We start from the raw sequence: 26,427 nt of genomic DNA, 5'->3' as shown, positions 1-26,427 counted from the left end.
TCTCGCAGCACAGCATTGACACCTTCATCAGCTGTTTTGGCCAGAGCTGCTAGACTGACTACTATTGGGTCAGTAACTTCTGCAAGCCAGGTAGGGGAGATGTCTTAACTTGCCTCAGTTTTTTCCATGGCGTATGTTTGATTCCCCTCTCTCCTTCGTTCTTAATTGAAATTAATCCTTGACAGATGTATGTGCGCTTTGGTATGTGGGATTCCCCGGTTGTGTTTCAGGTATGATTCCTTGGATGTGGTTACCACGTGCACCTAGTGCCATGCTTGCCCGAGGCGGGTAAACCTGGTGTGTCGGAGAAGGCAGCGTTTGAGCAAGGACCTAAGAGCAAGCAAGCAAACGCGCTGATGGCGTGAGCCTGATGTCTGCCACTCAGTCAGTGTCTTTTTGTCAGGGGTTGCTGTCACGTGCTGGGCGCTGAAATCTCGCCACATGTTGTGGCGCTGGAGGTTGAGGAGCAGATTTGTCTGACAGTATTGTGCTGGCCAGGAGGTGCTGCAGCGCTGGCAGAGCTGGGTGGCCCTTGCCCAGCCATTTTACGTGCTGGGGTGGAAGGGATCGCCCTCCAGTGGCTGCTCTTGTGGAACACGGATGGGTCCCAAGAGCAAGGACACGGAGCTGCAGCTCTCCTGAGCCTCGGCAGGCTGTCCGTCTCTTTGCTGTCATTTGGGGAACAAGACCTTGGTTGACATCCAGCATCTACATAGTGTTGTGTGGTCACAGGTGGCAGCTTACAAGGAGCAGGAGGGGACACCACAGGCCTTCTTCAAGAGTTTGGGTGTTTCAAGTGCTGACTTCACCCCATGTTCGGACTTCTGCTGCCCCGTAGGAAGGCAGCTGGGATGGCCAGGACCTCTTGCATTGTGAAGCCCCTACCTTGCTGCTGGAGCTCATATCCATCCTGCATGCGTATTTTTCACCACTGGTGTGATGGCTCTTCCCAACTTTGCTACTCTGCTGCTGAGAGACACCAACCATGTCTCCTCCTGGCTTTATTTTCCCAAGTGAAACAAGCCAAATTCTTCTCGTGCTCTCCTGGGCCTCCGTGCCCTGCTCTGCACACTGTTGGCAGGGACGGAGGTGCCGGTGACACCATGGCAGGTGTCACTCATGCCCCATGTCGTGCCGCGGTGACACTCTCCCTGTACTTTGTGGACATTGATGCTGCTTTATTGCACTGTTAAAGCGTGGAGTCTGATCCAAGTAGCTGCACCTTGGCAGCTGGGACGAGCCACCCTGGCTTTGAGCCTTGCCAGAGGAGGTGATGCCCCGTACACAAGGATTCAGGCTGAGGGGCACATGAAGGGAGACTCGTTGCAGCTCTGTGGAGGTATCTGTGCTGAAGTGGGTCTGGGTGAGTCACTGAGTCTCCTTTTATCATCAGTGGAGAGAGCTGAGCCTCCCAAGGGGGAGTCATCTCCCAGGTAGGTGTTGAGGTCTGGATAGCAGAGTTGTCCCCCAGAAGTGCCTGTTCATCTCCACTGATGACAGTGGGAGCCCAGCTGGCAGCCTCAGCTGGACACATCTGCGTTGCAGAGACTGAAACTTGGCTGGAGCGAAGCCAGGCCTGAATTACCTGGCTGAAGTTACGGGAGCCGGTGGCAGAGTGGGAACTGAACCCAGATCTCCAGAAACCTGAGCTAGGGCTTATCCATGAAACGGTCTCTCAGCTCGCTCTGGGTTTCTCCCCACACTTTGCCATGTTGCTTAGTGTCCAGAAGTGTTTTGACTTGCAGCGGAGCAGAGCATCCACTGCGCTACTGATGCCAGGGGAAAACATAAAGCCTCAAACACCGCTGGCCTCGAAGCATGCCACAGGTCCTAAGTCTGGCCTGTTGGTTCTCGTTTTATTTGTTAACATTTGCAATTAGCGCGTTTTAATTTTTGCTACAGAAAATACCACCATGCATTTAAATTGATGCGACTGAAAACGAGCAGGCAGAGAGCTAGGATATGAGGGATGCCGGGTTAACTTGTGCAGAGCAATAGAGAGAAAACCTGCGGGCGCGTGCCGGCAGCGTCAGAGCTGGTGCCCGGCCTGAGATGTGCTGCCTTGAGCACCGAGGGCAGCGGGAGGCTCGCGGTCCAGGGACAGCGCCCGCCGGTGCGGCGCGGTCCCCGTCTCGGCCCTGCCAGAGCCGATTCAGGGTAGCGTGAAACAGTAAGACAGGCTTAGAAGATCCCACGGAGGAAAAATACATTTTGTGGGGGTGGTTTATGCCAAGCCTGAGTCCGATGTCGTGTCCCGAGATGCTGCTGTGACATGGGTCCCGTTGGACTGTCCCCTCCTTCTCTTTGGGCAAATCCTGGTGCAACCTACCAGGATTTAAGATACCGAGAAGTTACTGGGGTCACTTTTGAATTTCTATTAGTTGACTTACATTGGTCCTGGCTTACGCTGTGTGCCAGAATCACGATGCGTACCCTGAATTTTGTGTGCACCACGGTTAAATTTTAGCATGCCCCAAAGGGAATTATGAAGTGCGGACGTGATGCAAAACTTGCTCTGCTCTTTTTTCATGTGCAAGTTAAACCTCCAAATGTATTGATAACGCATATCTGCATGAAAAAATACATATACTTGAAAGATATTCAAATCCCATTTTGTTTTTCCTGTAAACGAGGAAACTTCTGTTCCCTGATAGGAACACACCAGTTTCCCTACCAGTGGTCCACCCAGTTCAGAGTCCACTTTCAGAGAAAGGGCAGGACCAAATACTCAAGGGAAAGGTGCTAGATTTCGCGGAGGGGTAATCTGTTCCTCAGGGATGATCTACTCCCAAATCTCTGTAGCAAAAGGTTGACTTTGACCTGGAGTATGAGAGTTGAAAACCTTTCCCATAGCTCCTATTTTATATATATGTAGCGTTTGTTAGACTAGAGTTCCTTTCTACCCATATAAAGCTCTGTCCTTATAGTCCTTATATAGGAAGAAAATTTCAAGAGCACTTCACGTTAATTTAACTTTGTCAGTAGTTCGTTCTGCTGTTGAGAGTGGGTTTACGCAAGCGAGGAGGGCTTTGAAAATCCCCCTGAACAAACGTAGATGTTGAGCTACGCAGATGTTTTTTCCTTGCCCGTGAAGGACCAGCATCGTGGCGGACTGCGTTTCCCAGTGCCATTCCTTGGTTCCTATATTGCCAAAGTGCCATAGTTCTTATTTAAGAAGAAAGAGAGAGAGAGAAAATCAGTCCCGAGCATGCAAAGTAATCTAATTTAGATGCTGAATACCTTGTATAAATTTCTAAGCAGGCTAAGTTAACTGCAGACACAAGTTTGGGATGGTGCCCAGTATTCAGGGGAGAAAAGCTTTGGGTAGAATAAATATTTACCAAATCAATTGACTTTTTTCCTTTCTCCATATTTGCTTTAGCTGCATGAGTAACCACATTGTAATGATACTTTATGCACTTCTCCCCACCACAAAGTGATGGAGTCAGCAGGGTTTCGGGCTGTTGCTAAAACTCCTCTTGCTTTCCAGGAGCCTTTTGCTGAGGTTATATCCATTGGTCTCTAGGGGTCTGGCTGTGATTAGCGTAGATGCGTGACTGAGGGAAGAGCTGGGAGCAGGCAAGGGCTGGAAGGTTATCTCTCGGACAGGACCTGGGTGCCTACAACATTTTAGTCATGGGGAATGGAGATAGCCCAGTCCTTCCGGGGGCTCCAGCATAAATTAACACATTACGGGAGAAAACCGAGCTCAGTTTACGACCTACCTACCTTGAGAGAGTTTCCAAACATTGCCTCTGCGCTTTCCACACTCGTAAAGCCACCCCAGCCCAGGTTTCCCAGGCGGGCCCGTTGGGAAGCGGGGCCTCGGCCAGCGGCGCTGCGGTGGCAGCGCTCGCGCAGACCTCCGCCGCGCGCCTCCGGGTTCAGCCGGCAGCGCTTACGCACGGGCATGTCGGCTGTAAGCTTCGTTTAATCACTCCATTACCCTGTCTCTTGTCTGCCTTTCCCTTGCAGGGCTGAGAAGTGTAGCGTTTCGGAAAGCTGTGAACCAGGTGAGCAAAGAATTACTCCTTTTCTGTTGGAACGCAGTAATGCGGCGTAGGGGAGGCTTTTGTCCCTTCCCTGTGAATATCAGATCCCCTGCGAGCGGATAAACTCTCAGATAAATCAGCTCAGCGGATAAACGCGACGGTAGCGGCATGTCGCGGGAAGCGCGTTTGCCGGGCGCCCGGCCTCCCTGTCGTGCCGGAGCCTTTCCAAACGCAGCCGACGTTCGCGCCGGGCTGGGAGGCGGCGCGTGCTTTTATCGAGCGCCTTCTAGGGATAGCCCTGTCCTTGGGAGGACGGTACGCGTGTGCGGCGGGTTATCCCTGCTGCCGAGCTGCTGCTGAGCCTAAGAAGAGCGCGATGTGCGGCCGTGTGCAAATGCACCCAAAAACGGACAGGGGGGCACACACGCAGCGAGCTGAAGCACGCGCTTGATCCCTTTCACATGTGGTCATCTGATGGTCCGCTATGCGGGAAGATACCATTTTAAAAAAATCTTAACAAAACAAATGCAAAGGTCGGTAACTAAGCGATCACTCACCTGCTAATGCAGCAAAATAAAAGCGGGTGAAAGCCTGGGGAAGCAGGCTAAACCTTCTCCGTGTCTGGGTGGTCTGATAGCTTGGTTATATTGGCAGCCAGAATAAATTTAGAGCCGTAAGAGGAAATGGCCTATAAATGTAACTTTGAAGTGTGACGTTAGTTATATGGTATCCGCATGGGCAGTTTTCAGTATTTTATCCTTGTCTGATAGATACAGAGATAAAGGATCTTATCATATGACTCTCCAGTTGGGTCCAAAAAATGCATAAATTGAAAAGAATGAGACGAGGGGCTTAAGCATGTGCTTAAATGTGATGCTGAATGAAGTCTTTAATCTGTAAAGTTCCCTTCTACCTAAAAGCGGACACATGATTGCATTACCGCACAGCAGCTGACGTGCAGAAATCGACTGTGTGAATGCTCTGACCACTGCGAATTAGCAGTAAATGCCCTGAGGTTCAAATTAACGTGTTTTCCCTGAGGGTAAGACTGTCGCACAGCTGACTAATTCGCTCTGGGATCGGGGCCTAAGAAATGACGCTGGTTTAAATGCTGCGCGGATGCCTGAATAGGTAGACCGATGGGCAAGCCGAGCATAAAAGCTGCGAGCTGTGATTCAGCCCCTTGGCGTGAATTAGTCCCACCCTAAGTGGAGAAAATTTACCTTGAGATAAGTGACAGCTCACCTTATCACCGGGCTTAATATGCCTTTGACACGCAGCCGCGGCGGCCCGCTGGGTCCCCGCGCCAGGCTGCCGGCCCGGCTCGCCGTCGGGCGCCCGGCACGGGCTGGCCCGCGGCCGGGAGAAGGTCGCGAGCACCCTCGCGCGTCGGCGTGGATCCCGCTGGATTCTGTGCGCCGGCGGCAGATCCCGTGCCGCGACCGCGGTTTCTCCCTCTGCGCCGCGGGCTTGACGTCGCCGGTCTGCCGCTGCCAAACGGCCTGAGATCAGCAACGCTCTGCGCTACTACGGGCCGCTGTCGGGAACTGCAGCCGCAGGCGGCTCTCCCTGCCCGCGCGCTGCGAGGGTTCGCGGGCAGGCGTTGCGGCTCCGGTTCACGTCTGTGATTAGCTCCCCTTTTCTTCCCCCGCTAGGTACCTCCGGAGAACTGAGTGGGATCAGACAGATCAAAATAGAGCCGGATGAGTTAGACATCATTCAAATCACTGTTCCAGGTAGGTGTTGCGCTCGTCTGGCACTTGAACAGTCTCCGCGCAGAGGATGCCCGGCCTTGTGTGTCGTGGTGCCTGGACGATGAAAAGGCACGTTTGCAGGATTTCTCCCAGTGCTAAGGATCCTCCCATACGTGTGCGCTGGCCTTTCTACTCTGACAGTGAATTTAAGAAGCCTATCAGAAGTGAGCTGGTTTCTTGGGATAATGAAGGATGTCTCAGGGCTGTTGTTTTATTCTCTCTCGGCTGTGACTTGCTCTTTTCCTGTCCTTGGTTGTGTTTAATGTTGTCTTTCCCCCCGGCTGGGAGCTAGAGACAGCGAGCGTGGTTAGTTGCTTTCCTTGGTGTATGGGTTTGGAAGATCTCAGACAGCAAGTGTGCGGTATTTTGATGAGGTCCCTAATTTAGAAAAAACAGTCTGTTTGTAAAAAAGAGTTCGTAAAAAGAGATTTAATTTTAAGCATGTGCTGAAAATTTATTAGAATTGGTGAGACTGAGGCATTTCCCCAAGTTCCTTTCTGCGAGTGGTCCATGGCGGTAGGGCATAACGGAGCATGGAAACAAGTTCCCGCAGGCCAGCCGAGAGATTAGTTTTCCTAAGACATAACCACCTTTGGGCTGCTGCTTCTAGAGCTGTTACCTGAGCTGGATAGCGTACCAAATGATAGGATGACTGTAAGGACTTATCGAGTGGTTAGTTAGCACTTTGCATTTTCAGTGTGCTTTACAAACGTTAATTAATAATCTCACTAGAATTCGAGTGGGAACATGACTCTGGATGTGTTTGAGTGCCCAATGATGCTCAGGGTAGAAATGATACCCAGCCTGACCAGAGCCTGTGCAGGTCTGAACTGCAGCCAAATTGCACCACTCCCCATTGCTCTGAAGTTAATATGACGATATTTAGGGAGTCACACTGGAATTATACTGGAATGGATTTAACATATAGTTAATACAGAGGAGGGAGAAGGAGCTAGGCATATTGTTAGATCAAACGTTTTAATTTTCAACTTGGCGGGTCATGGGAGAAAGGAAAGTTAATACGTGGTGAGCTGGCAGGACGTGTAAGGAAGAGGCGTTATCACTTCTCTGGGGCTAGTTAGATTGCACTTGAAGCCCAGAATCCACTTTTTATTACCTTATGTGAAGATAGATATAGTTAAATCAGAGTGAGTACAGCTTAGGGCCTTGAAGATGATTAATAGAGAAGAGGTACTCATGTACAAGGAGAAATTGATGAAATTTGGATTATTTATCCTGCAAGAAGGTGATTAAATAGTGACCTGATTGAAGTATTTAAACTAGCTAAAGGTTTATTTAAAACTAAATTTGGATATCTCTTTGAGGGCACTGGAGAGTCCAGCATTAGGGGACACAGGTTTAAATTAAGAGGGCATACGTAGAAACGTAAGAGAAATTTGAGGAGGTGTTACTTTGTGGAGGAAGGCAGCAAATTAGTAGGGTGGTCTTCCCCAGGTGGAGTAGTTAAGTCAAGTAGCATTCACTTTTTAAGCCAGAATTGAGTAGCTAGATGGAATTAAGCCAATTAAGTCATTTTGAACTGTTTTTGCTCTTCACCTTCTGTGGAGTTTAGGAACAAACTTTTGCAGATGATGCTCTTTTCCCTCAGTCTGGGAGTTTGGATGTGTTTTAGGAAGAGCTCCTGGCGTTGCCTCGTAGGCATTTGAGAGGAAGCGGGCAGATTTGCTAGCCAGGGATTCGGCCCATGGACCAGCGTCTGGTGTTCCCGTGCCTGCCACACTGCCCGGCGATCCTCACCCAAGCACCACGCGGGCGAGCGTGCCAGTGGGGTGGTGCTCACCTGCTCCTTGCTGATGGACCGGCTCTCCCGAGAAGGGTTTTGAGGGGTGCTGCCCCCGTCAGCAAAGCACAAACTACCTTTGGTGCTTTGTCCACAGACCGATCGCCCGGTTCAGAAGAAATGCATGACCCGGCAACCACACACATGGCTTCAGAGGAGTCGAACTACGTCCTAGAAACAGTAACAGGTAATAAAAATTAAGGCATCCAGGAGACTGTGCAGAGGCCCTGGCATTCGTGCATGTGTTAGTCAGCAGAGTATCTGTTATAAGCCACAATTTCTGAGTCAGGAGCCCTGTTCTTGAGTTGTGATCCCAGTAAGTGCTCTGACATCTCCGCCTTCGCTAAGCTTTTATCACCTAAGGGTGAACGCCCACGTTCAAACCGGAAGCGCCGATAGCCCAAGTCTGGTGACTCTTCCGTTCCCGGTTACGGCCCTGCCGCTCTTGGCTTACCCCTCCGCCGGAAGGGGCTTGCTGCCACCCCCAGCTCACCTGCCCCATCCACAACGGAAAAATTTAACTGCAGCTGCTGCTGCGGCTGGATTTGTGCTAATACCCCCTGCAGCCAGACTGCCGGCACCCGCTCGTCTCCCTTGTCCGTGCTCCGCTGGAGGAGGGGGCTAACCCTTGGCACAGGGGAGGCACCGCCAGATCCAATTGCCATATTTCAACTAAAATCCTGGCCAAACAGTTATCCTTGTCACTCTGGAGCTTTCTTAACGAGGCACAAAAGGAAAAGCAGTCTGAGAGTCTGCACAAAAAAACCTGTCAGAAAAATGTTTTTCTCCCCAGTAAGGTGTTTTGTGCCGCTGTTTGTGGTACAGCCAGTCCTCGCCTGCGTGCTTCTCCTGGCGTGCTATGGCTGGCTCTCACATGAGGCAGATCATGTAGACATAGACTATATTTTATTATGTTTATGCTGCTCCTAGCACATGGGGCTACTACTCTGCAACCTAGGTGCTGCCACAGTGCAGATCATAGCAATTGCAATGCCACGTGCTACTGGGCAGAGGATCCTCAAGGGGAGCAAGCACAGCATTGCGAGAGCCCTAGCCTGCATTTGGGCGATGGATGTTGAGAGTTTAACAAGGGGAAGGGGGAGAGTTGGGTGATTGCTGGGTGATGAGGAGAGGCTGGTGAAGGGATGGGATGCAAGATGGTCTGTGGGGAAGTAGATTCATGAGCTTTTCCCAAAAACGTTGACTTTCACATCTAGTCCTACTTTTGTGCACCTGGTTGACAAGGTGCTTGCTGGAGATCAAGCAAAAGCGTTTCCAAGAGCACGTCCTGGGTCTTCCAGCTTTGTATTGTCAACAGGCAAACACTGTCCCCGAACTTGCCTGTGCCGGGAAGCGCCGTGGTGGCACCTTCCCCTTCCCTCCCTGCTCGAGCACGTACCCACACATGCCAGGAGGTGTTTTGCTGGCTCTGACACACTCTGCTGCGGGTGCTGCCAACCCTCCTCTTCCCCGGCAGGTACGGAGAAAGGGCCCAGTGAGGATTCGCGGCACGAAGAAAAGCAGATGGAAGGATCAGGTGGGTCTGCGATGAGCCCGAGCATTGTCTGACACGCCGCCAGGGTGTTAAAAGCCTGAGGAATACAGATGTGCTTAGAATTGTGGCTGATGGGCTTCCTAATGATTTGCAAAACATTCAGCTGCCAAAAAGCTCAGTGCAGAGGGGCACCTCTGTATTTCGGGGGCCTGATGCTCAGCTGATGTGTGTTGGTGTCACCCAGTGGCACGTGTGACCAAGCTGGGAGAGGGTACCAGTGCATTCACACCTCCAGCGCTGATGCCAGAGGTAGGGCTGCAGGTTAGATGTCATCTTCCATGAAATGGTTTCCTCTCATGGATATCTGGGATGTTTCCGTGATCCTGTGCCCGTTGCTTTTGCTGATGAAGCTGCCTCTCAGTGGGAGCCAGCTCCAAGCGAGCGGCACTGCCCAGCCCTTCGGAGGAGGAGGCTCACCCGTGGCCAAGGAGGGCCCTGGGCTAGCTGCAGCACCAGGGACGCGTTCCTCGCCGCTGCTGCGCGCAGATTAAACGAGCGACAAAAACGCGAATAATTGTTTACAGCTTGGAACGAAACTTCTCAGCTTTGCTCAGATCGTCCTTGGCTTTTTCACTCCTAAGTGGGTCAAAGAGTGAAGTCTTCTAGCTTTGAAACACGGTCACATGGGAAGAGAGAAGCAAGATTAGAGAAGAATGTGATAAAATTGCAAACTTTGATTGAGGTCATGTGAAATCTGTAGTTGAGCCCTTACTTCCCCCTCCCGTGCTTTCGGTGAATTTCTGCGGAGGCTGGTGAACGCCCTCGCTGGGACCGCCATCTGTAGGTACGCGCATCGCTCCGTGCTGTTAATGCCCCGAGCGCTGATATTGGAGCGGGGATGCTTGCGCTGGCGCCCACCGGGGCCAACGCTGCACCTCCGCCACCCACAACTGCCTCCTTGGGCTGCAGGGAGGTCCCCGGGGACCACGTGGCTTGTGGCCCTGGAGCCCAGCGGGCCTGGAGATGCGGTGCAATACAAAGCAAATCCTGGGGAGAAGATACTCACTGCACCTCGGTAGTAGAGCTGCTCTGATCCCGTTGTCTCTTCCCAATTACTTTCCATCTGCCCATTGTCCCTTATTAATTGTCTTAAAAAACTATGCCTGTACAGGACTCTAAGGCTGAATGCGAGAGGAGGAGGTCTATATCTTAGTACCTGTCTCCAGTTACTGGTGACTTTTATCTGAATTTTCTATTTTTTTTTTCTTCGCCTGGCTGCTAGGCAGCAGAGAGGTCCGTGGACAGTTGCTAGTGCTGCTCCGCGGAAGGCATTTCTCTGCCTTTAGTGAGCCAAAGGACTGCAGTGTAACGAACAGCACCGTGCTGGAGAAATAATAACAGGCACCAGTCCTCGTCCCGGAAATATTGACCGGTGGCGCACAGCGGGGGAGACAGGCCACAGCAACGTGGGCAGAAAATACGGAGGATCTCCAGAGAAAAGCAGAGCCTTTTCTATTTATTAGATCTCTGTCATATGGTTTGACAGGGAGATAAAAGGATATCAATACATATTTATGTCCACTGCTAGGCGTATGAAATACAGCATGAGAAGGGAAATAAGTCACATCACCACCAAGATTGAAATAAGTCACATTACCACCAAGATTATTGATACGGATGTGAAACTTTTCATTAAGAAATCTATTTTGCCCTTCCACGTGCCTGTTAGCACCGCAGGCTTTCTGCTTTGCCCCAGTGCAGCACTGCAGATGGCACCTATACCTTAGCATCGTGCCGGTCTCACGGTGCCTTGCAGGGACTCGGATGGTGGCAGCAGATGGGGGAAGGTTGGAAAGGGCTGCCTGGCCTGGGAGGGCTTGCAAGCTTTGCTACCTGCAAAAGCCTTCTGATTTTTTTCCGCTCCTTTATCAAGCGTGGGGCATGGCCAGTGTTTCTGCGCGTTGTCGCGGGCTGGGGTGATGGGTTTGGAGGCAGCTGCCCAAGGGCCAGCACTGATTTCAGAGGCACCGAGAGGATACGTCACCGGCTTGGCCAAGGCAATCCTCGTCTTTGCTGTGTGCTTCTCGCCTCGGAGGCTGCTGATTTCTCAGTGTATTTCTCTCTTTTTTGCAGATGGTGTAGGGGATGTCTTAAGTCATTTGAGGAAACAAGTTGAGATTTTGTTCAACAGCAGATATGGTAAGATTGTCATTAACAAATGCTCTTAAAGCTGAGTGCTGGTCTCTGCCTTAGGGAGCTTCTAATTGCTGAGAACTGTCACCTACTATTTCCAAACCAGTTGCTGACTAAAGGTGCAATCTAATTTGTTCATTTGCTGTCTGCCGGGCTTACAAATGCATCTGAAGTCTCACTGGGCCTTGTTATTGCAACTCTTCCTCTTGGCTTCCTCGATGCCTTTTAGCTGGCTACTGCCCAGGAACTGCCTCGGTGACCTTCAGTCCTTCTCCTGCGGAGGGAAAGGGCTGAAGCGGTTTCCCCTCCAGTTGTCTGAAATATCATCAGAGAGGATTTTTCTGTTCAGCGGCCCCGGCTGGTGTCATGACGCGGGAGGGGAGTGTATAGTGTTGGGCTGCGTAACAGCCCTCAGGGTGTTACCTGCTTTTATTGCCTAAGGATTTGCCTCATCCCTTAATTGAGTTCAGGAGGGTGTTGAGGGGGTGCAGTTAAAAATATGTATATGTAACGTCCCTGCCCTTTTTAAAAAGCTTGCATAGCCGATAAAAAATGCAAGGGAAGTTACACATGCTTTTTCAGAGCTGGCAGAAAGTTTTCTCAGCCTGTCGGGAGCCAGGATGAGGCTCTGTTCGTGTGTCCCCAGGGCTGACGACACGAGAAACTCCAGAGGCAGAGCTGAGAGCTGCGGCCCTCGGGCTGCTTGAGCTGCTCTGGGCTTTTCTTTAAAAGGAAAATTGCTCTTCGTGGCAGCGAGGGCTTCGGTTGTGTTGGATGAGAAAACCTTTTCTGCAGATGTTAAGCCCTGCATTCCTTTGAGGACTTGTAAGTGGATTGGATATGGAGGTGATTTGTCCAAGAGGAGAGGGTTTTTCTCCTAAACTTAGAAGCATTTCATTTGATTTTGAAAACTGTAGCTTCAGATCAGAAGGAATCTTCAGAATAAGTGGAGCCTGTTGGAAAGATGAGTTGAAGCTGCTTGGTCTTGCTGTCCTTGGGATGCTCCCTGAGCAGACCTGCGTGCCGGTGATACAAGCTAAAAGCTGGGGGCTGAGCGATGGGCTGCTACCCGGTGCTCGCTTGTTCCCAGTTTAGAAATAGACTGAGTGTCTTTGTCCAAGTTCAGCATGAGTTTTGATCCTGTTTTTTCATCTTTGACCAAAAATTGTTACTTGATGGTGGCTGCCCATTTGCCTGTTGACAAAGTTTAGAAGACCAAGCAGAAGCCCTGTTGAGTGGCCAGTGGGGAAGCTCAGGTGTGTTCTCAGGGGTTGGGGACTGGGAGCTGTTGATGCCAAGCAGTACAGTTGAAAGTCTAGCCTTACATGTAATGAGTTTGCATGTTTTCAGGCCAGTCTCTAAGAGATGCGCGTTCTCATCAGAAAGTTCCCGTGGCAGGTAGGGCAAACGACCGAGCAGTGCTCAGGTGCTGCGGTGCCGTGGCGGCGCAGCTGATTTGCCTCGTCTTTTGCCCACCGTGCCAAAGTCTGGCAGCTGCAGAGGGATGTAGATGAAGGTTTAGACATGGGGCCCCCCTCTTTCTTGTGAAGAGACACTTGCAGCGTTTTGAGAAAGCTCTACTGACAAGAATGTCACTGAGAGGCAGGTTACATTAAACCAGCAAATTCAAAAGACAGCTCCCGATTGCTGCGTAGATTTTTCCTCGCATCCTTAGGGCACTCTGCATCCGCGGATAGAGTAATGAAACTCAGCCACAATGTACCATGACTGTTTTCCTTTCACTCCACTTGGAGGTTTAACCAACTAATGAGATTTGGTCCTCACTCAGCGAAAGCCATAGGAATTTCAGAGCCGGTCAAAGTTCCCTACTCCAAGTTCCTGATGTACCCCGAGGACCTGTTTGTCGTGGGCTTGCCAGAAGGCATCTTACTGCGGCGTCCAAACTGCTTTGGAATTGCAAAGCTGAAGAAGATCCTGCAAGCTAGCAACAACATCCAGTTTGTCATTAAAAGGTAAGGCAGGTCGATTAGCCAAAACCTCTGGTGAGGACGTTATTGTTTGGCGCTTTTGCGTCTGGGGCTGCAACAGCTGTTCAGTAAATGTCATGGAAAACATCCATCGGTTGGTCACCTTCAATGAATTTGCTTGATTAAAAGCGATCAAATGACATTACCTTGTTGGAGCTGTTCCCAACAGGGAGCAGCATTGTTGTCAGTCTGTCTCCTCATCTTTTTATTTTTCAACTTGCCTTTGCAAAAGCACAGCCTTAACAGAAGGCAATACCAAAGGATGGGTAATAGGGTACAGACCTTTAGCATTCAGGTCTCAGCTGGTGCTTACATCTTTGATATCTCAATAAAGCATTGTTGTGCGGAGGGAAGAGTTGAGTGCAGCCTCTGTGCTGTTCCCTGCTGTTGCCCAGGCAGAGGAAAAGTATCCAGCACAAGCAACCTGGATTTCAAAATGCCTTTAGATATTTTGTGGAGGTTTCTCACCCAAATGCTACCTCAGTCCAACCCTGTTCTGCTTGAGCGGTCCGATCTGCTCTTCTTCATGGGTTTAACTTAAAGCCACTGAGGCACTGAAGCTTGATTAGGTGAGAAGAAACAAGTTCTCTGGCCTTGCAGACTTCAGGTGTGAGTTGGCTTTTATGTCTCAGATGCTTTCTGCTGTTGCTCTGAGTAATTCCAGGCTCTGTGTCCTCTGGCTCACAAATGTAGATTCAGTTCTGGCCAGCAGCAATGTCGGAAAAAACTTCTCCCTTACAGAGAGAGGCAATGTAATCAACTCTGGCTGGCAGCTGAAATAGAAAATAGAAGTTGGGAGCATGGAGATTTTGTGGCATCAGACCGGTAATTCACGTGCAAGACCAGCAGCGGGTTTGGGATTTCTCCCCATCCTCTCCCATTCCCAGGCCTTTTTCTTTGCAGCATAGCTTCTAACACGGGTTTGAAGGGCTTGTAGCCAGTCCTGGTATCAGATCTCTATGTGTTTTTGTCATTAGATGCCCAAGAGACATTTTCTGTACCCAAAGTACGTTGAAAAGCAGTGCTGGTCGGTGTGGGTGCTTGCTCTCTCCCGGCACGCGTGGCTGCTCCTCGGCCAGGCACGGACTGGCGGGCGCCGCTGGTCGCCCTCGGCCGCTCTGGGCAGCGCTGGCCAGGAGAACCCTGCTCCCTGGCAGGGGACGCTACGTCTCATAACCATTCCTAGCAGATGATTTAAGACGCTCAGCCGTTGTGAGCTTAATCTTATCCTGTAGAGTGTTATGTTGGCTCCCTAAAGAGTCTGTCAGCATGAAAATTATTTCCAAAGTTCCCTTGCTGTATTGCAGCAGCTTTAAAATTGCATTAGCCAGATATGTTTAGTGGGTTTGTGGCTGTAGGAGTGTTATCCTAGGTGATAGATGGAGTAGTAAAATGTTGATGGTTTAGTGGAATGGCACCTCACTCGCGCTTTGTCTGCTTTTCGCTGTTTTCCAGACCAGAGCTTCTGGCTGAGGGAATTAAGGAGACTGCGTCTGACAGCCCAGGAGCCAAAGGTAGGGTCCCGAAATGTGCAGCAGCCAGGCCATTAATAACGAGCTGCAACGGGAATGGAAGCGTTTGCTACAGCCCGTCATTCCTTCCCTCGCCACGTCATTTTTGGCCTGTGTGAAGACAGCCCTGGTATTCGGGGCCTCTGGAAATCACTTTCTTGCTTCAGTTGTGCAGCAAACCCTAATTGCTGTTATGTCCCCTGTCTCGGCAGCCGGCGAGAGGGACGCCAGCGACTCGCTCGTGGATGACGCTGTGAAGAGACAGGGCTTTCAAGGTGAGGCACGGACAGGGTCTGTGAGCCGGCAGATCGCGGTCCCGTATGCCGGCCGCTGCAGAGCCACCATGGACTGGCTGCAGAGGACGCTTGGTCAGAGTTAGCCCATGGAGCTCTTGTTGAACAAAGAGAAAAAATAAACCATACATAGGAAGTTTGTTTCTCTGGTGGGGGGAAAAAAGTGACTGGAAGGCTTGATAGGTCATCGTTTGTTTTTTAATGAGTGACCAAGCAGTGGTATTTGCAGAACAAGAGCTAGTCCCACTACGGGTGCACAGACGTACACCCAGATCGCAGCCAGTATCTGTGCCCATTGCAGACACCAGTGAAGCAGTTGCAGTCATCTTTTCCCAGCACCCCAAGGAGGGTAGGACCCTCTATCATCCCCTTTTCCCTGGTGGGGACAGTCAGGCCTTGAAACACTGTGTGACTTTTCCGGGACTGGACAGAGCTGGCTGCAGAGCAGAGGCCGGCACATGTGCCCCCAGGCTGTCCTGCTGCCTTCGGCCCCAAACTCGTTGTCTCGCTTGCCGCGTTCTCCACCCAAAGCCTGTGCCATTTGGGTGCAGGCCAGGGCAGTGTTGCATAAAGAAACAGAAAGGCGGAAAAGGAGCAGTCATGAGATGTTGGGGCTTGGCAGGTTGATAGAGGAGAAACTCAAGGCAAGGATGGGAAGGAGAAAAGAAGAGAGAGGGTGAGAGGATAGGAGAGACCAGATAGCCAAAAGTCAAGATGGAGCCAGGTGCTGCTGGGGCGGGCAGTCTCATAGGTCTAGAGCAGCGACGGGAAAAGTGCTCTGCGTGGTGCCCTGGTTAAACGGCTTTGGTTATCTTGCCACCTGACCTTGCGAGACACATAATTAAGTCTTCTAAGCCTCGCAGTTTGCCTTTTTGTGACTTCTCCACCCAGATGATGTTTGTATAAATCCTATCTAGGGCTCGTCCTCAGCCCAGCACAGACCTTGCGCCCGGTTTTCCTGAGGACCTGTCGCGCAAAGCACGCCGCTCGCCTTCCCCCACCGTGGCTTTGCTTTTGAAGCCGTTGCTTCTTTGAAAGCGTAAAGGAGGAAGAACTGAGGATTTAGAGCACGTGGTTGGGGAAGGAGCATGGGAAAGAAGAGCACCGCAGAGCTCGAGCACCCCTTTTCCTAGCAACTTTTCCCTTTCCCTGGCTGGCACCGGGGCGATCCGTGGTCCCATGGGCACCAAGCAGCCATCGCGAGGGTTGGTGGAGAGCAAAGGATCTTTGGATACGCCTTTGATTGCATTTTGTTTTAATGCCAGTAATTATCGCAATTGAATCTTCGATTTCGTGCAGCTTTTATTCGTAGCAAATGGGGGGGAGGGGGACATATTTCTGTTTAGATTATTTTTAAGGACTTTGAACGGCCTACTCCAGAGATTAGCTAATTGCAAGATAAGGACTTTCCTATAATTAGAAAATTGTATTACTTAAAAGTCACAGAGTGCCTTTTAATTTAACAGCAGAAGTCCATAATTGTTTCTTTATTTTACAGAAAATTATGATGCCAGGCTTTCCAGAATAGACATTGCTAACACACTAAGGGAACAAGTCCAGGACCTGTTCAATAAGAAATACGGTGAGAAAGCAGGGTGGGCGTTGTTCTAATTCCCCTCTCCCCTAAATCTTTTTCCTCCCTCGTTTTTTGTCCCCGTCCCCTCGATTTCTCTTTGATAACTCCTGGGCAGGCGGTTTCATTCAACCTCCCCTGCCCATCCAGAGCGGCTGTTATTTTGTGGGGCGCATGTGGGACATGGTGCTCCAGTGGGGATTAGGAGAGGATGATGTTTCTCTTTCCCGGGGAGGGAAATAAGTGCCTTTTGTCGAAGGCTCGTGTTGCGTAGGTGGCTCTTACACAGCAAGGCAGATTCTCGTGATTAGGAGCATACAGCATTTGTTAGTGCTGCCTGCCGTTCCTAGACAGATTTTTTTTTTTCCCCCTTCCGTGAAGAACAAAGATGCTAATTTCATTAGCGGAGCATTGTAGAGCCAGAGAGATTTGTCTGAACGCCTGGAAAAGGGGTGGAGGGGAAGGAGGCGGAGGCGGCTGGAAGGAGAATAAAGAGGGACCGTAGCAAGCGCTCGGAGGAGCTATCAGAGACGAGTGGATAACGCACTTCCTATTCGCCTGGAGGCTTTTTAGGGAGCCCACTTGGCTCTGCAAGGTGGTCTTAGGGCCTCCTTCAAGAGTATCTGTTATTTATCAAGCAAGGTAGAGAGATGCTGTTATCCTCCTTGTATAGACAAGAGTGAGACTGACTCTTGCCCAGGTTCCCAGGTATCTGCTCCCACCAGCCAACAAGCAAGGGCATTTCCTTGTAGTCCCGCAGCCAAACATCAGAGAGAGGATACGGAGTGGAAACTCTGTCCAGATAATGTCCTCAAGCACGCAGCACCAACATCTCCATCCCTCCTGCCACGCGGTGGGGTCGCTGTCCTACGGGGCACCTCCATTCCCGGGAGCCGATCGGGCCTCTGTGCCGCCCCATCCGCCCTTGGCCGTGCTGCCGCTCTGCGCCCTCGCCGTTGCCTTCGACCCCCTCCGTTCCCGTCGTCCTCGGGGCGCCGGCCTGAAAACGTTGATTCTCGACCCAAAGCCTGACGTGCTCCGTCGAGCAGCCGGCTCATTCGGTTGAGTGCGGCGCCCTGGGGGACGGGGGAGCGCGACGAGCAGACGCCGAGCCCCTGGCGTCACGCCTGCTCGCGCCTCGCTTCTCTTCCAGGCGAGGCCTTGGGGATCAAGTACCCCGTGCAAGTGCCCTACAAGCGGATCAAGAGCAACCCGGGGTCGGTGATCATCGAGGGGCTGCCCCCCGGCATCCCCTTCCGGAAGCCGTGCACCTTCGGCTCGCAGAACCTGGAGAGGATCTTGGCCGTGGCTGATAAAATCAAGTTCACCGTGACGAGGTGCGTTCCCGCAGTGCGGCTCGCCGCCCGGCCTGGCAGCAGGCGGAAGGAGAAGGAGCCGGGCCAGCGTTTCCGTGCCCGTGCTTGCTCCCGGCCGGGACGCCGGCCCCAGCCGGGAAGGGCTGTAAATCCTCCCTGGCGGCACGGCCTTGCAGCCTGCCGAGGGGCCCTAATTAAGCTGGAAGCTGATAACGTGGCAGAAAGGAGTGAACCGTAAAGTAGAGGCTCCTCCCGCTTTTTGCTCGCTGCCCGGGGCAGAGGGGGGTGCTGGGGAGGCGGCAGCGGCGCCCCGCTCGCCCCGTTGGCGCCTCCGTCCCCTCGGCTGTACAGCGGGGCAGAGAAATCCCCGTCTCTCTTGGAAGAGGCTGGAGATAAAAGAAATACCGGTGCTGGTTTGGAGGAAGAGCAGAGCTTAGGCGCCCGCCGCGAGCTGGGAGACGAGGAGAGCCTGGTTCGCGGCCCCCCGACGCGCGGGAGGGCCAGGCGCCTCCGCTGGCTGGTGTTTCATGTTAAATCTCCCTTTTTCCTTATTTTTTACAGGCCTTTTCAAGGACTCATCCCCAAACCCGGTAAGAGTTTTTTGCCTAAGCAGCGCCGTGATTCAGTGTTTGCTGGCGGAGAGGGAGCCGCAGGAGCGGCGGGGCGCGCTCGCGTCGTCAGCCCCGACGGCGCGTCTCCGGGCTGCCCGGCTGGCGCGTTCGCTGCGTTGGGTGACGTTTCCCTTGACCGAGACAGCTGGCCTCTGCTTCCCACGTGCGTGCTGTTGCCTTGAAACACCCACGTTTTGGAAGAGCTAAGCTAGGGCAGGAGTCGGGGCTGTGCGTTTCAGAAAGTACACGCTCTTAAAAGTGAATATCTGTTGCATGTAGCTGGCAGGTTTCCCCGGAGAGGGAGGTGGGCCGGGGGTGACGGCGGGCACGGCCACTCGATGAACCGGAGGAGCCGCGTGAGCAGAAGCAGCAGGTTGCTTTTGCCTGCGGCAGGGCTGGTTGTCAGGCTGCAGGAAGCCCTGAGCAGCGCAGTGAAAACGAAAGTCTTCTGCAGTTTATGAGCGTCCCAGGCCTGGGAGAGCAGCGTGAGACGTGGGGGCGAGGGCCGGGGAGAGGGTGCGGGGACTCGGTGTCCCGGGCGGGCTCTGTTAAGTCCCCGTTTCTCCTCTGCCGCCCTGGGTGGGTCTTGCTGAGCGGGAGCTGTTGCTGAGACGGGTGCCGGGGAGCAGGGGCAGGTCGAGCGCGCCCGGGGGGGCACGTCGGCCGCGTGGCAAAGAGCTCGGTTCTCCTGCGCCGCTTTCTGTGAGTTGTTTCTTGCTGCGAAACTGGATGGAAAACCAGAAATGCAGGCGTTGGGGGCGGGAGGAAGGCGTTGACCACTAAAACGTCAAGCTCATGTCGGTGTTTCCGTGCTCGCGCTGTACAAACGCCCAGTGGAAGGTGTGCGAGAGGCCTTGAACCTCTCTTGATGCCCGCAGGATGGGCATCCCCATCTCCGTCCCACCTGCTGCCCCCTTATTTTGGCGACGTTTCCAGACCCAGGGCCCCGTCGCCGCCGCTCTCGTGGCTCGGCTGGGTGTTTCGCTGTCGAAGCTGGCTGGGCCGCGGAGGTCTTGAGCCCATCGGGAGCGTTGGGGCTGCTCATCCCAAGCAAGACGAGGCTCTTCCTAGGATGGCTCTTGCCCCGCTCTCCTGGAGAGGTTAGCGTAACAGCCGGCCTCGCTTTGCAGCGCCCTCAAATCTGTCCATCCTGGAAGGGCGGGTTTCGCTGTGCTCGCAGGTTGGCGTGGCTTTGGCAGCGGGTGTCCAGCGCTCGTTGCTGTCCCCTCGATTTCTGTCGCTAGACCCGTCCCCTTCGTCCCTCTGCTGCGGTGAGCGTGGAGCCGCGGGGCCCCGGGACGCCGGCCGGAGCCGCCTCCTGCCGGCAGGTCACACTGAAACGTCGCGTGAGCCGGGGATTTCGTGGCCTCTTCAGGGTCGTGTCGAAGGGCGATAGGGCGGACGCTGAACTTGTGCTCGGAGAGGAAAAGGGGTGCTGGGGCGCATGAAGCTAAAGCTCCTCTCAAGCTCTGTGGGAATCCTCTGCCCCGTTTTCGGGAGCGTGCAGGTTATCTTCACTGATCCTGACGCGTCCGGTCGCCCGCTGAGTTCTGCACCTCTGAATTTAGTGCTTTCCCTATTTCAACCTGTAAATGAGTTCCAATCCCTATACGAAGTTGCCGACTCAGCTTGTTTCGGCTTGTCCCAGGAGTTGGCTTCCCCCAGCCTGCCTCCGCCAGGTCGGCCTTGCCCTCTGCAGCGCTCCCGCGCTGGTGCCTTCCCTTGGTGCAGTAGGACTTAGATCCATTTCTCTGGATCCCATCCTCAAATTTTACCGCTGACAGCCTGAGCAAACTCTTGCCAGGCTTCAGAAGCCGAACTGCGGAAATCACCTGGCAGGGAACTTCTCCTTGCCCGTGCGCCATTGCAATAACTCAGTCTCTTGCTTCCCAGCTTCCCGGAAAAGCTAGCTTGCTGTTAGAAACGTGGTTAAAAACCCATCTCTGTTCTAAATGCATGTAATTTCAACTGTTGGAAGAGCACAGATGGGTGCAAAAAATGTTGTCGTCTTTATTGATGGCTTTCCATTTCCTTGGCCAGCCTCCATGGAGATGGCACAATTTAGGGAAGAAAAATACGACAGACAGGAAAACATTTGTATACCGTTATTGGGAACGGCAAAAAAGGTGTTAGACTGCGGAGACAGCTCTGACAGAAGATGAGCTGTCTGAGAAATTCAGTCCAGGGCATAGTCTATGGGTTCATCCTGTGCGACCCGATTTATTGCCCAGCCAAGTCCCTGGAGAGGTCTCCAGAGGCCTCCACGGACTTTGGATTAAACTTCATGTTTTCTGAAAGCTTTTGGTTCCAGAGCACCACATTCCCAGACAGTTCACATCAGCTGGATCTTAAATGAGACTAGGGTAAAACGCAAGTGTTGCAGAGCTCCAGTTTTCCGCGGAATTATAGGGATATACTTTTGGAGTAACCCAAAGATGTATCCAATCCTCCAGCCACATCTCGTCTTTCCGTTCCTCTGCAGTAATCTGTATAATTACATTAAGGGACACTGATCTGACACAAATCATGCCATTAACAAGGAGCACATCAGAAGGCAAATATTTCAACCTGCCAGCTCAGCTGGAAACGCAATATGATAAATAGAGATGTAGAGGAAATTGATTTTATTTTCTGTGGAGAACTTTTTTTTTTTCCTCTGAGTGATTGTCCAGATGTACCTTCACGCCATGTCTTTGCCCATACTAGCACACAGCCCAATAAATATTTTATTCCACGTTATTGCATTACTGGAGTAGCCCCTGGAAGAGGTCACACAATCCCTGCTTCCTCTCTCCCCGCTCTGTGCTCAGCCAGACAGCGCCGGCTCTGCGCCCCTTCCTCGCAGTTTCTAGGTGTAGGCAGCACGTTTTAAATAAGAACGGTTATGGATGAGTGATTTTTTTCTTACCCGACTTCTCAATTTGTTATAGACTATTTCAAATTTTTGCTAAATTTTAGGAGGCAGTTCAAGACCTTGAAATTATTTTATAATAGCAAGACTACCACTGGAATGTCTCTTCGATAAAAAGACTATTTTTATTTTCCCCCCAAAATCCCCACTGACAGCAATTAACCTCTCTTCCGCTGTACCATCCTATTACACCTGAGTTGATGGTAGCAACACAGTGGTACGTTTGCTGCTTTTGCTTTGATCACTTTTCATCTGCCTTAACAAAGTTAACAATTTCAAAATAGCTGTAGATCATAAAAAGCGAAATATAAAGGGAGTTGTCATGCTCTTTTTACCTCCATCTTGGGTATTAAAACCCTGTTATGTAAAATGAAGACTAAGAGAAGTGCATCCTTGGCATTAACAGAAAATCAATGAAAATCATTTTATTTTGCAAAAGAACACTAAAAAGCAATATTTACTCCCCAGGCAGCTTGCAGAAGCCAGTAAGATCTAGAAAGTCCAGGCGGCTTCTTTATAAACGGGCTCCAAGTTCTGCCTTTGTAGCTCAGCTTAGCGAAAACCTGTGCGAATAACATACGTTGTAAAGGAGAAAGAAAATTGTGTATATAGATTTTTGAGGACCACTTTGGGGGACAGTAGTTGCCTGGGAAGTTCAAGCGCTGGGTTTTGTTTGCTCTAAGCAAGCTGGGCCGCTTCCCGGGGCTGAGCTCCTCCGCGGCTCTGCCGCCGGGGTGGGCGCCTGCCGCAGCAGGACAAGCAGCTGCAGGACCGCGGAGAACCGGCCTCGTTAGCGTCAGCTTTTGGGGAGAGTGGCGGCAATTTTTGGAATACGGCAGCAGCGGCTAACAGGATGGAAACGCGATCTCGAGCGCCTCGCCGCCTTTTTCTCGAGATTATCTGTAATTTTGCTGTCAAGGTGGTATCTCTCCCCTAATGGGTCGCAATCGTGTGGGGGAGACTCCAAGTCACAGCAGCTCCGAGACGACCGGCGGGAGCGCTCGCCTGCGTAGCTTGTATTTTCTGGCTTCGAAAGGAGATGGTTTTGAGAGTGAGGCCGTTTCTGGGGGAAAAAAAACCCAAAACAAAGCAAATTTGGGAGCTGCGGGGTGCAGAGTCCTGTGCAGAGTGGTGGGACCAGCCCCCGGGGCGTAGGGCCCGGGGCCGCTGGGCAGAGCCCTCTGAGCGAGCACAGCTCTCTTGCTCTTCGGAGATTTCCATTTTGTTTTCCAGTTTTTGTCTTCTCTCTGCCGATGCTATCGGCTCTGCGCAAAAGACCTTCAAAATGCTTTTGGAAACGGAACGAGCTTTCAGCGTCGAAGCAGCAGCAGGAGAGCGGGGTGGAAATTCCAGCGCTGCAAAGTGCCCGCTCCTCCTTTCTTCTTTCCTGAGGCTCGGAGATACAAAACAGGCTTAATTTGAGCCTTTGAAAAAAATATCAATCATAAGTAATCTGGCCCAAAAAAAAAAAATCTGTCTGTATGTTAATTTTTATGCGCTTTGATTGAAAATGTACACGAGCTCCATCTGTCCTATTCCCCAAACTCCCTACCGCACTGATAGATTATTTCCCGTACTCCAATTAATAAAGTAGGGCAGGCAGTGTTCTTTAATTAAAAAAAACCCACACATTCAGGCGTCCTTTTTTTTTTTTTTTAATCACAAGAGCACAATCCTCTGCAAGACTTTGATGAGCTCTGCCACCCGTTCGCATCTCCTAACAGAGAAGGGAAAAGCGCTTGATCCGAGGGCGCCCCGAGCCGAGCGTGCTGCGCTCCCGCCTGCTTGCTGTCTGAAGTCCGGGCCCTCGGGCCTTCTCCATCCCTCCGTCCCCCTATTTAACCCGCGCGAGGGCAGTCGGATTGTTTGTCCTTCTTATCTGCGTTCCTTTTATCCGGGATGAGTATTTCTCTTTAGTGCTAAGGTGACGGATTACTGTTCTTAGTCCGAGGGTGGAAAAATCAAACGGCCAGTGTAAATAGTGGTGTAGCTTCAAGGCCTTCTTCTCCACGCGCCGAGCGCTCATCCTCGGCCGTTCAGACCACCCGTTTCTGTGCCTTTCCTTCTGCTTTTCTCGGCCGCGCGCGGGCGCCGCGTCTTCGCCCGCCTCGGAGGGCAGCGGCCCGGTGGCGTCAGAGTCCCTTTGCTCCGGCCGGTTCTCCGCGTCTTCGAAGCCCGAAAGCCCCTTTTCGTCGCGGCCCCGCCGCGGGTTTCGGTCCGCAGAGCGTCAGCGCTGCCGCGGGGAGAAGGACGACGGCCGCGCCAGGGCCTTCGCAGCCCCCTCGGCCGCAGGTCGGGGCCGGCGGGGGTTAGTTGCTTTCCCCGCGGGCTGGGGGGAGCGTGTCCCGGGCAGAGCTGTTTTATCGCGTTTGCTGCCGCGGCCGGTTCGCTGAAGCTCGTTTGAAGCGTTGGCCTTCAAGCGCCTTTCTGAGACGCCTCGGCCTGCTCGTATCCCCGCTCAGCGAATTCGCACGCGCGCCCCCCGCTCCCCTTCGCTTCGCCCTTCCCGCTCGGCGGCGCCCGCAGCCCCTCTCCCCCCCGAACCGGCGGCTTTCTCTGAACCGTCCGCTTCGTTTTTGTTTGGCCCGTGATGGAAAGTCTGGTCCGAGCTCTGCTGCCGTTGGTTTTTTTCCCCGGGGGGATCCGTTTCCTTTGATATCTCTTGCCATGCGGTAGCCGGTGCCTGGAGGCAGCATCTCCGCAGGGCTCCCCTTTTCCCCCGGCCGCGGGGACTCCTGCCGCGCTGTAGCGTTTCCGTGACGCTTTGGGAGCGCTGGCAAAAAAAACCCAAAGGCAGCGGCTCTCATGCGTTGCACGTATAATTTCCCCCCGCTCTGGTGAAATTTGCTCTCTTTTTTTTTTCGTTTTTTCGGCACCCTCGCCTTCGACGGGCTGCTCTGGGTGTCGCATCTGCCGACGGGAGCTCTCTCTTCGCTCTCGGGGCGCGATTCGGGCGCCGGGCTGGGGGACGCGCGGTCGCCCCGCGTGCCCGCCGTGGGTTTATCCGGCGCGCGGGTGAGCGCTGGCGCCCCAGTGACCGCGGGAGCGGGGACCGGACAGGGTGACGCGGCGCGCGCGGCGCCTTCCACCCCTCTCTGCCCCTCGCCTCGGCCTGCCCGAGCGCGCGGGAAGGGCAGCGGCGGCGCGAGGCGCCAGCGCGGCGGGGTGGGCGCGCGGGGCGCCCGCGGGGCCGGCGCTCGCACGTGCCCCGCGCGGATGAGCAGCGAAAATAGCTCAGCAGAAATCCGGGGGGGCGACTGAAGCGACCTTGATGCCAGAGGGCCTCGGGACCAGAGCGGTGTTAAGCTGTTAAGGACGGAGTCATCCTGGGTTTTGCTTTTGTTTGTGAACGAGAAAACCAAGCTGTAGCACTCATTGCTCTCTTTTTCTTTCTCTCTTTTTTTTTTTTCTTCTTTTAACTCGTGCTGTAGCCCCTAGACGGATAACGTCATTGGAAAAAGCGTACGCTGCCTTGAATGGTACGTAGCTCAGCTGATGCATCGTAGATGGTAGCAGACAAGAAACGCGCTTGTGTTTTAATATGGGAATGAAAATGTCTTAAAACACCCCAATTCCAGGTATTTTTTTCCTCCCTGCTCTGTTTCCCAGTGATACCAAGAACTGAGCGATGCAGGATGTGTTTAACAGTGTGTGGTGGTTGTTATTAATCCTACATGCGTTTCTAAGCCCCTGTCGCTGCAGTCCCCAGGCATCAGGGCCAGCTCTGCTCTAGACAAACTGCCCGGACAAGTCACGCTTCGCTCATCCGTGTGTCCAAGCAGTTAAATTGTTAAAAAGTCCATGTGCCATTCACAACAAGCAGTTTGGGGGATTCTTGGCTTTGCTTTAATGCATACGGTGGGCCGGAGCTGGTGTGCAGCAGGGCAGGATTAAACCCGTGGATTTAACATATGCCGTAATTTACAGGAGTAAAGCAGAGCTTGCCTGCTTTGCATCTCTTGCATGGCAAGGTATATCAGTGCAGCTGGCTTGGGCAGAGCCGGGCTTATTCGTCTCAGCTGCGATTCTGGCCCCGGGTCTGGATGTTAATTGCATGCTCCCGCAAGTTTATCGTTACACTTAGAAAACATGCAAATGTCGAGCTAATTCTAATTGTATTTCAACCTGTGTCGCTGTGGAAGAGCCTCGTTACAGTTAGCGGGTTTGTTCCAGATGCACCCTGGTGTAATTGAGTTGCACTCTGACAAAAGACGTTGGAAGACGAGAGGAGTCGCGTATTTATCCTCTTACAATTCAGGGCCAAATTCTGATACCCTTACGCGTGCCGATTACCTAGCTTGGTTTCTTTGAAGCGAATGGGGTTGCGGGCTGAGGAAGGGATTGCCTGCTGGCGAGTAAGGGTATCAAAATCTGAGCCGCTTCCGCTGCAAGGTACATTGGGTGATGGTTATTTCGTCAATGGAAATTTGGGGAGCGGGGGCGCCCTCGCTGCGTAGACGATGGATGGCGGATGGTTACTTTGAGCGCCAGGAAGATCGCCAGCCGCTTCCCTCACCCCGGTGCCGCTGCGTTATGAGTGACTCGGGCGTTGCTGATATTTGGCGTAGCCAAGCCGTTCCCCGGCACGTTTGTGGCTGCGCTTAGCGCTGGCGTAAGCATAAGTCGCCAAGTGAAGCGTTAGAGGAGAGACGTATTGATCTGCTGAGAAAACAGGAACGGGTTTTCTGAACCGCCTCTCCCCCGTCTTTAACGGGAGCAAGACGAGGGGTTAATGCTCAGCTCTAGGCTGATCCGTCGCCTCTTTCCTGAGGGTGATGGGAGCAGCGAGAGGAGCCCGTGGACGGATGCGCATCGCCACGAAGCGGACCCTGAGCCATCTCGCCCCTTCTGAGCAGCCCAGGCCCCGGCCGGACAGGGCTGGCGGCGCTGAGCTCGGCCGCGGGAGCAGGGCGGCTCTGCCCTGCGTTCCCGCCTGCGCGACGCCCCGTGCCGCAGACGCTGTCTCCGCTTGGCCGTGGAGACCAGGTC

At 52.8% G+C, this 26,427-nt stretch overlaps 1 protein-coding gene across 14 annotated transcripts in view; it reads left to right on the top strand.

Annotated features, from left to right (window-relative positions):
* The window catches only part of GTF2IRD1 (GTF2I repeat domain containing 1), a 103,548-nt gene that overhangs the window by 66,989 nt on the left and 10,132 nt on the right, over positions 1 to 26,427 (top strand). For 8 of the 14 annotated variants that reach the window (XM_068910345.1, XM_068910339.1, XM_068910336.1 and 5 more), the window contains 12 exons: positions 3,976 to 4,013; positions 5,648 to 5,728; positions 7,645 to 7,734; positions 9,025 to 9,084; positions 11,176 to 11,241; positions 13,025 to 13,208; positions 14,679 to 14,737; positions 14,947 to 15,009; positions 16,526 to 16,609; positions 17,754 to 17,937; positions 18,478 to 18,506; positions 24,870 to 24,917. In XM_068910345.1, coding sequence (XP_068766446.1) covers positions 3,976 to 4,013; positions 5,648 to 5,728; positions 7,645 to 7,734; positions 9,025 to 9,084; positions 11,176 to 11,241; positions 13,025 to 13,208; positions 14,679 to 14,737; positions 14,947 to 15,009; positions 16,526 to 16,609; positions 17,754 to 17,937; positions 18,478 to 18,506; positions 24,870 to 24,917 — 986 coding nt within the window. The remainder of the gene's footprint in view (positions 1 to 3,975; positions 4,014 to 5,647; positions 5,729 to 7,644; positions 7,735 to 9,024; positions 9,085 to 11,175; positions 11,242 to 13,024; positions 13,209 to 14,678; positions 14,738 to 14,946; positions 15,010 to 16,525; positions 16,610 to 17,753; positions 17,938 to 18,477; positions 18,507 to 24,869; positions 24,918 to 26,427) is intronic. The other 6 variants (XM_068910347.1, XM_068910340.1, XM_068910342.1 and 3 more) reach the window with 1 other exon arrangement.

Source organism: Struthio camelus, chromosome 16, assembly GCF_040807025.1.
Source record: "Struthio camelus isolate bStrCam1 chromosome 16, bStrCam1.hap1, whole genome shotgun sequence".
Lineage (NCBI taxonomy): Eukaryota > Metazoa > Chordata > Aves > Struthioniformes > Struthionidae > Struthio > Struthio camelus.
This window is presented reverse-complemented; position numbering and strand designations above follow the sequence as displayed.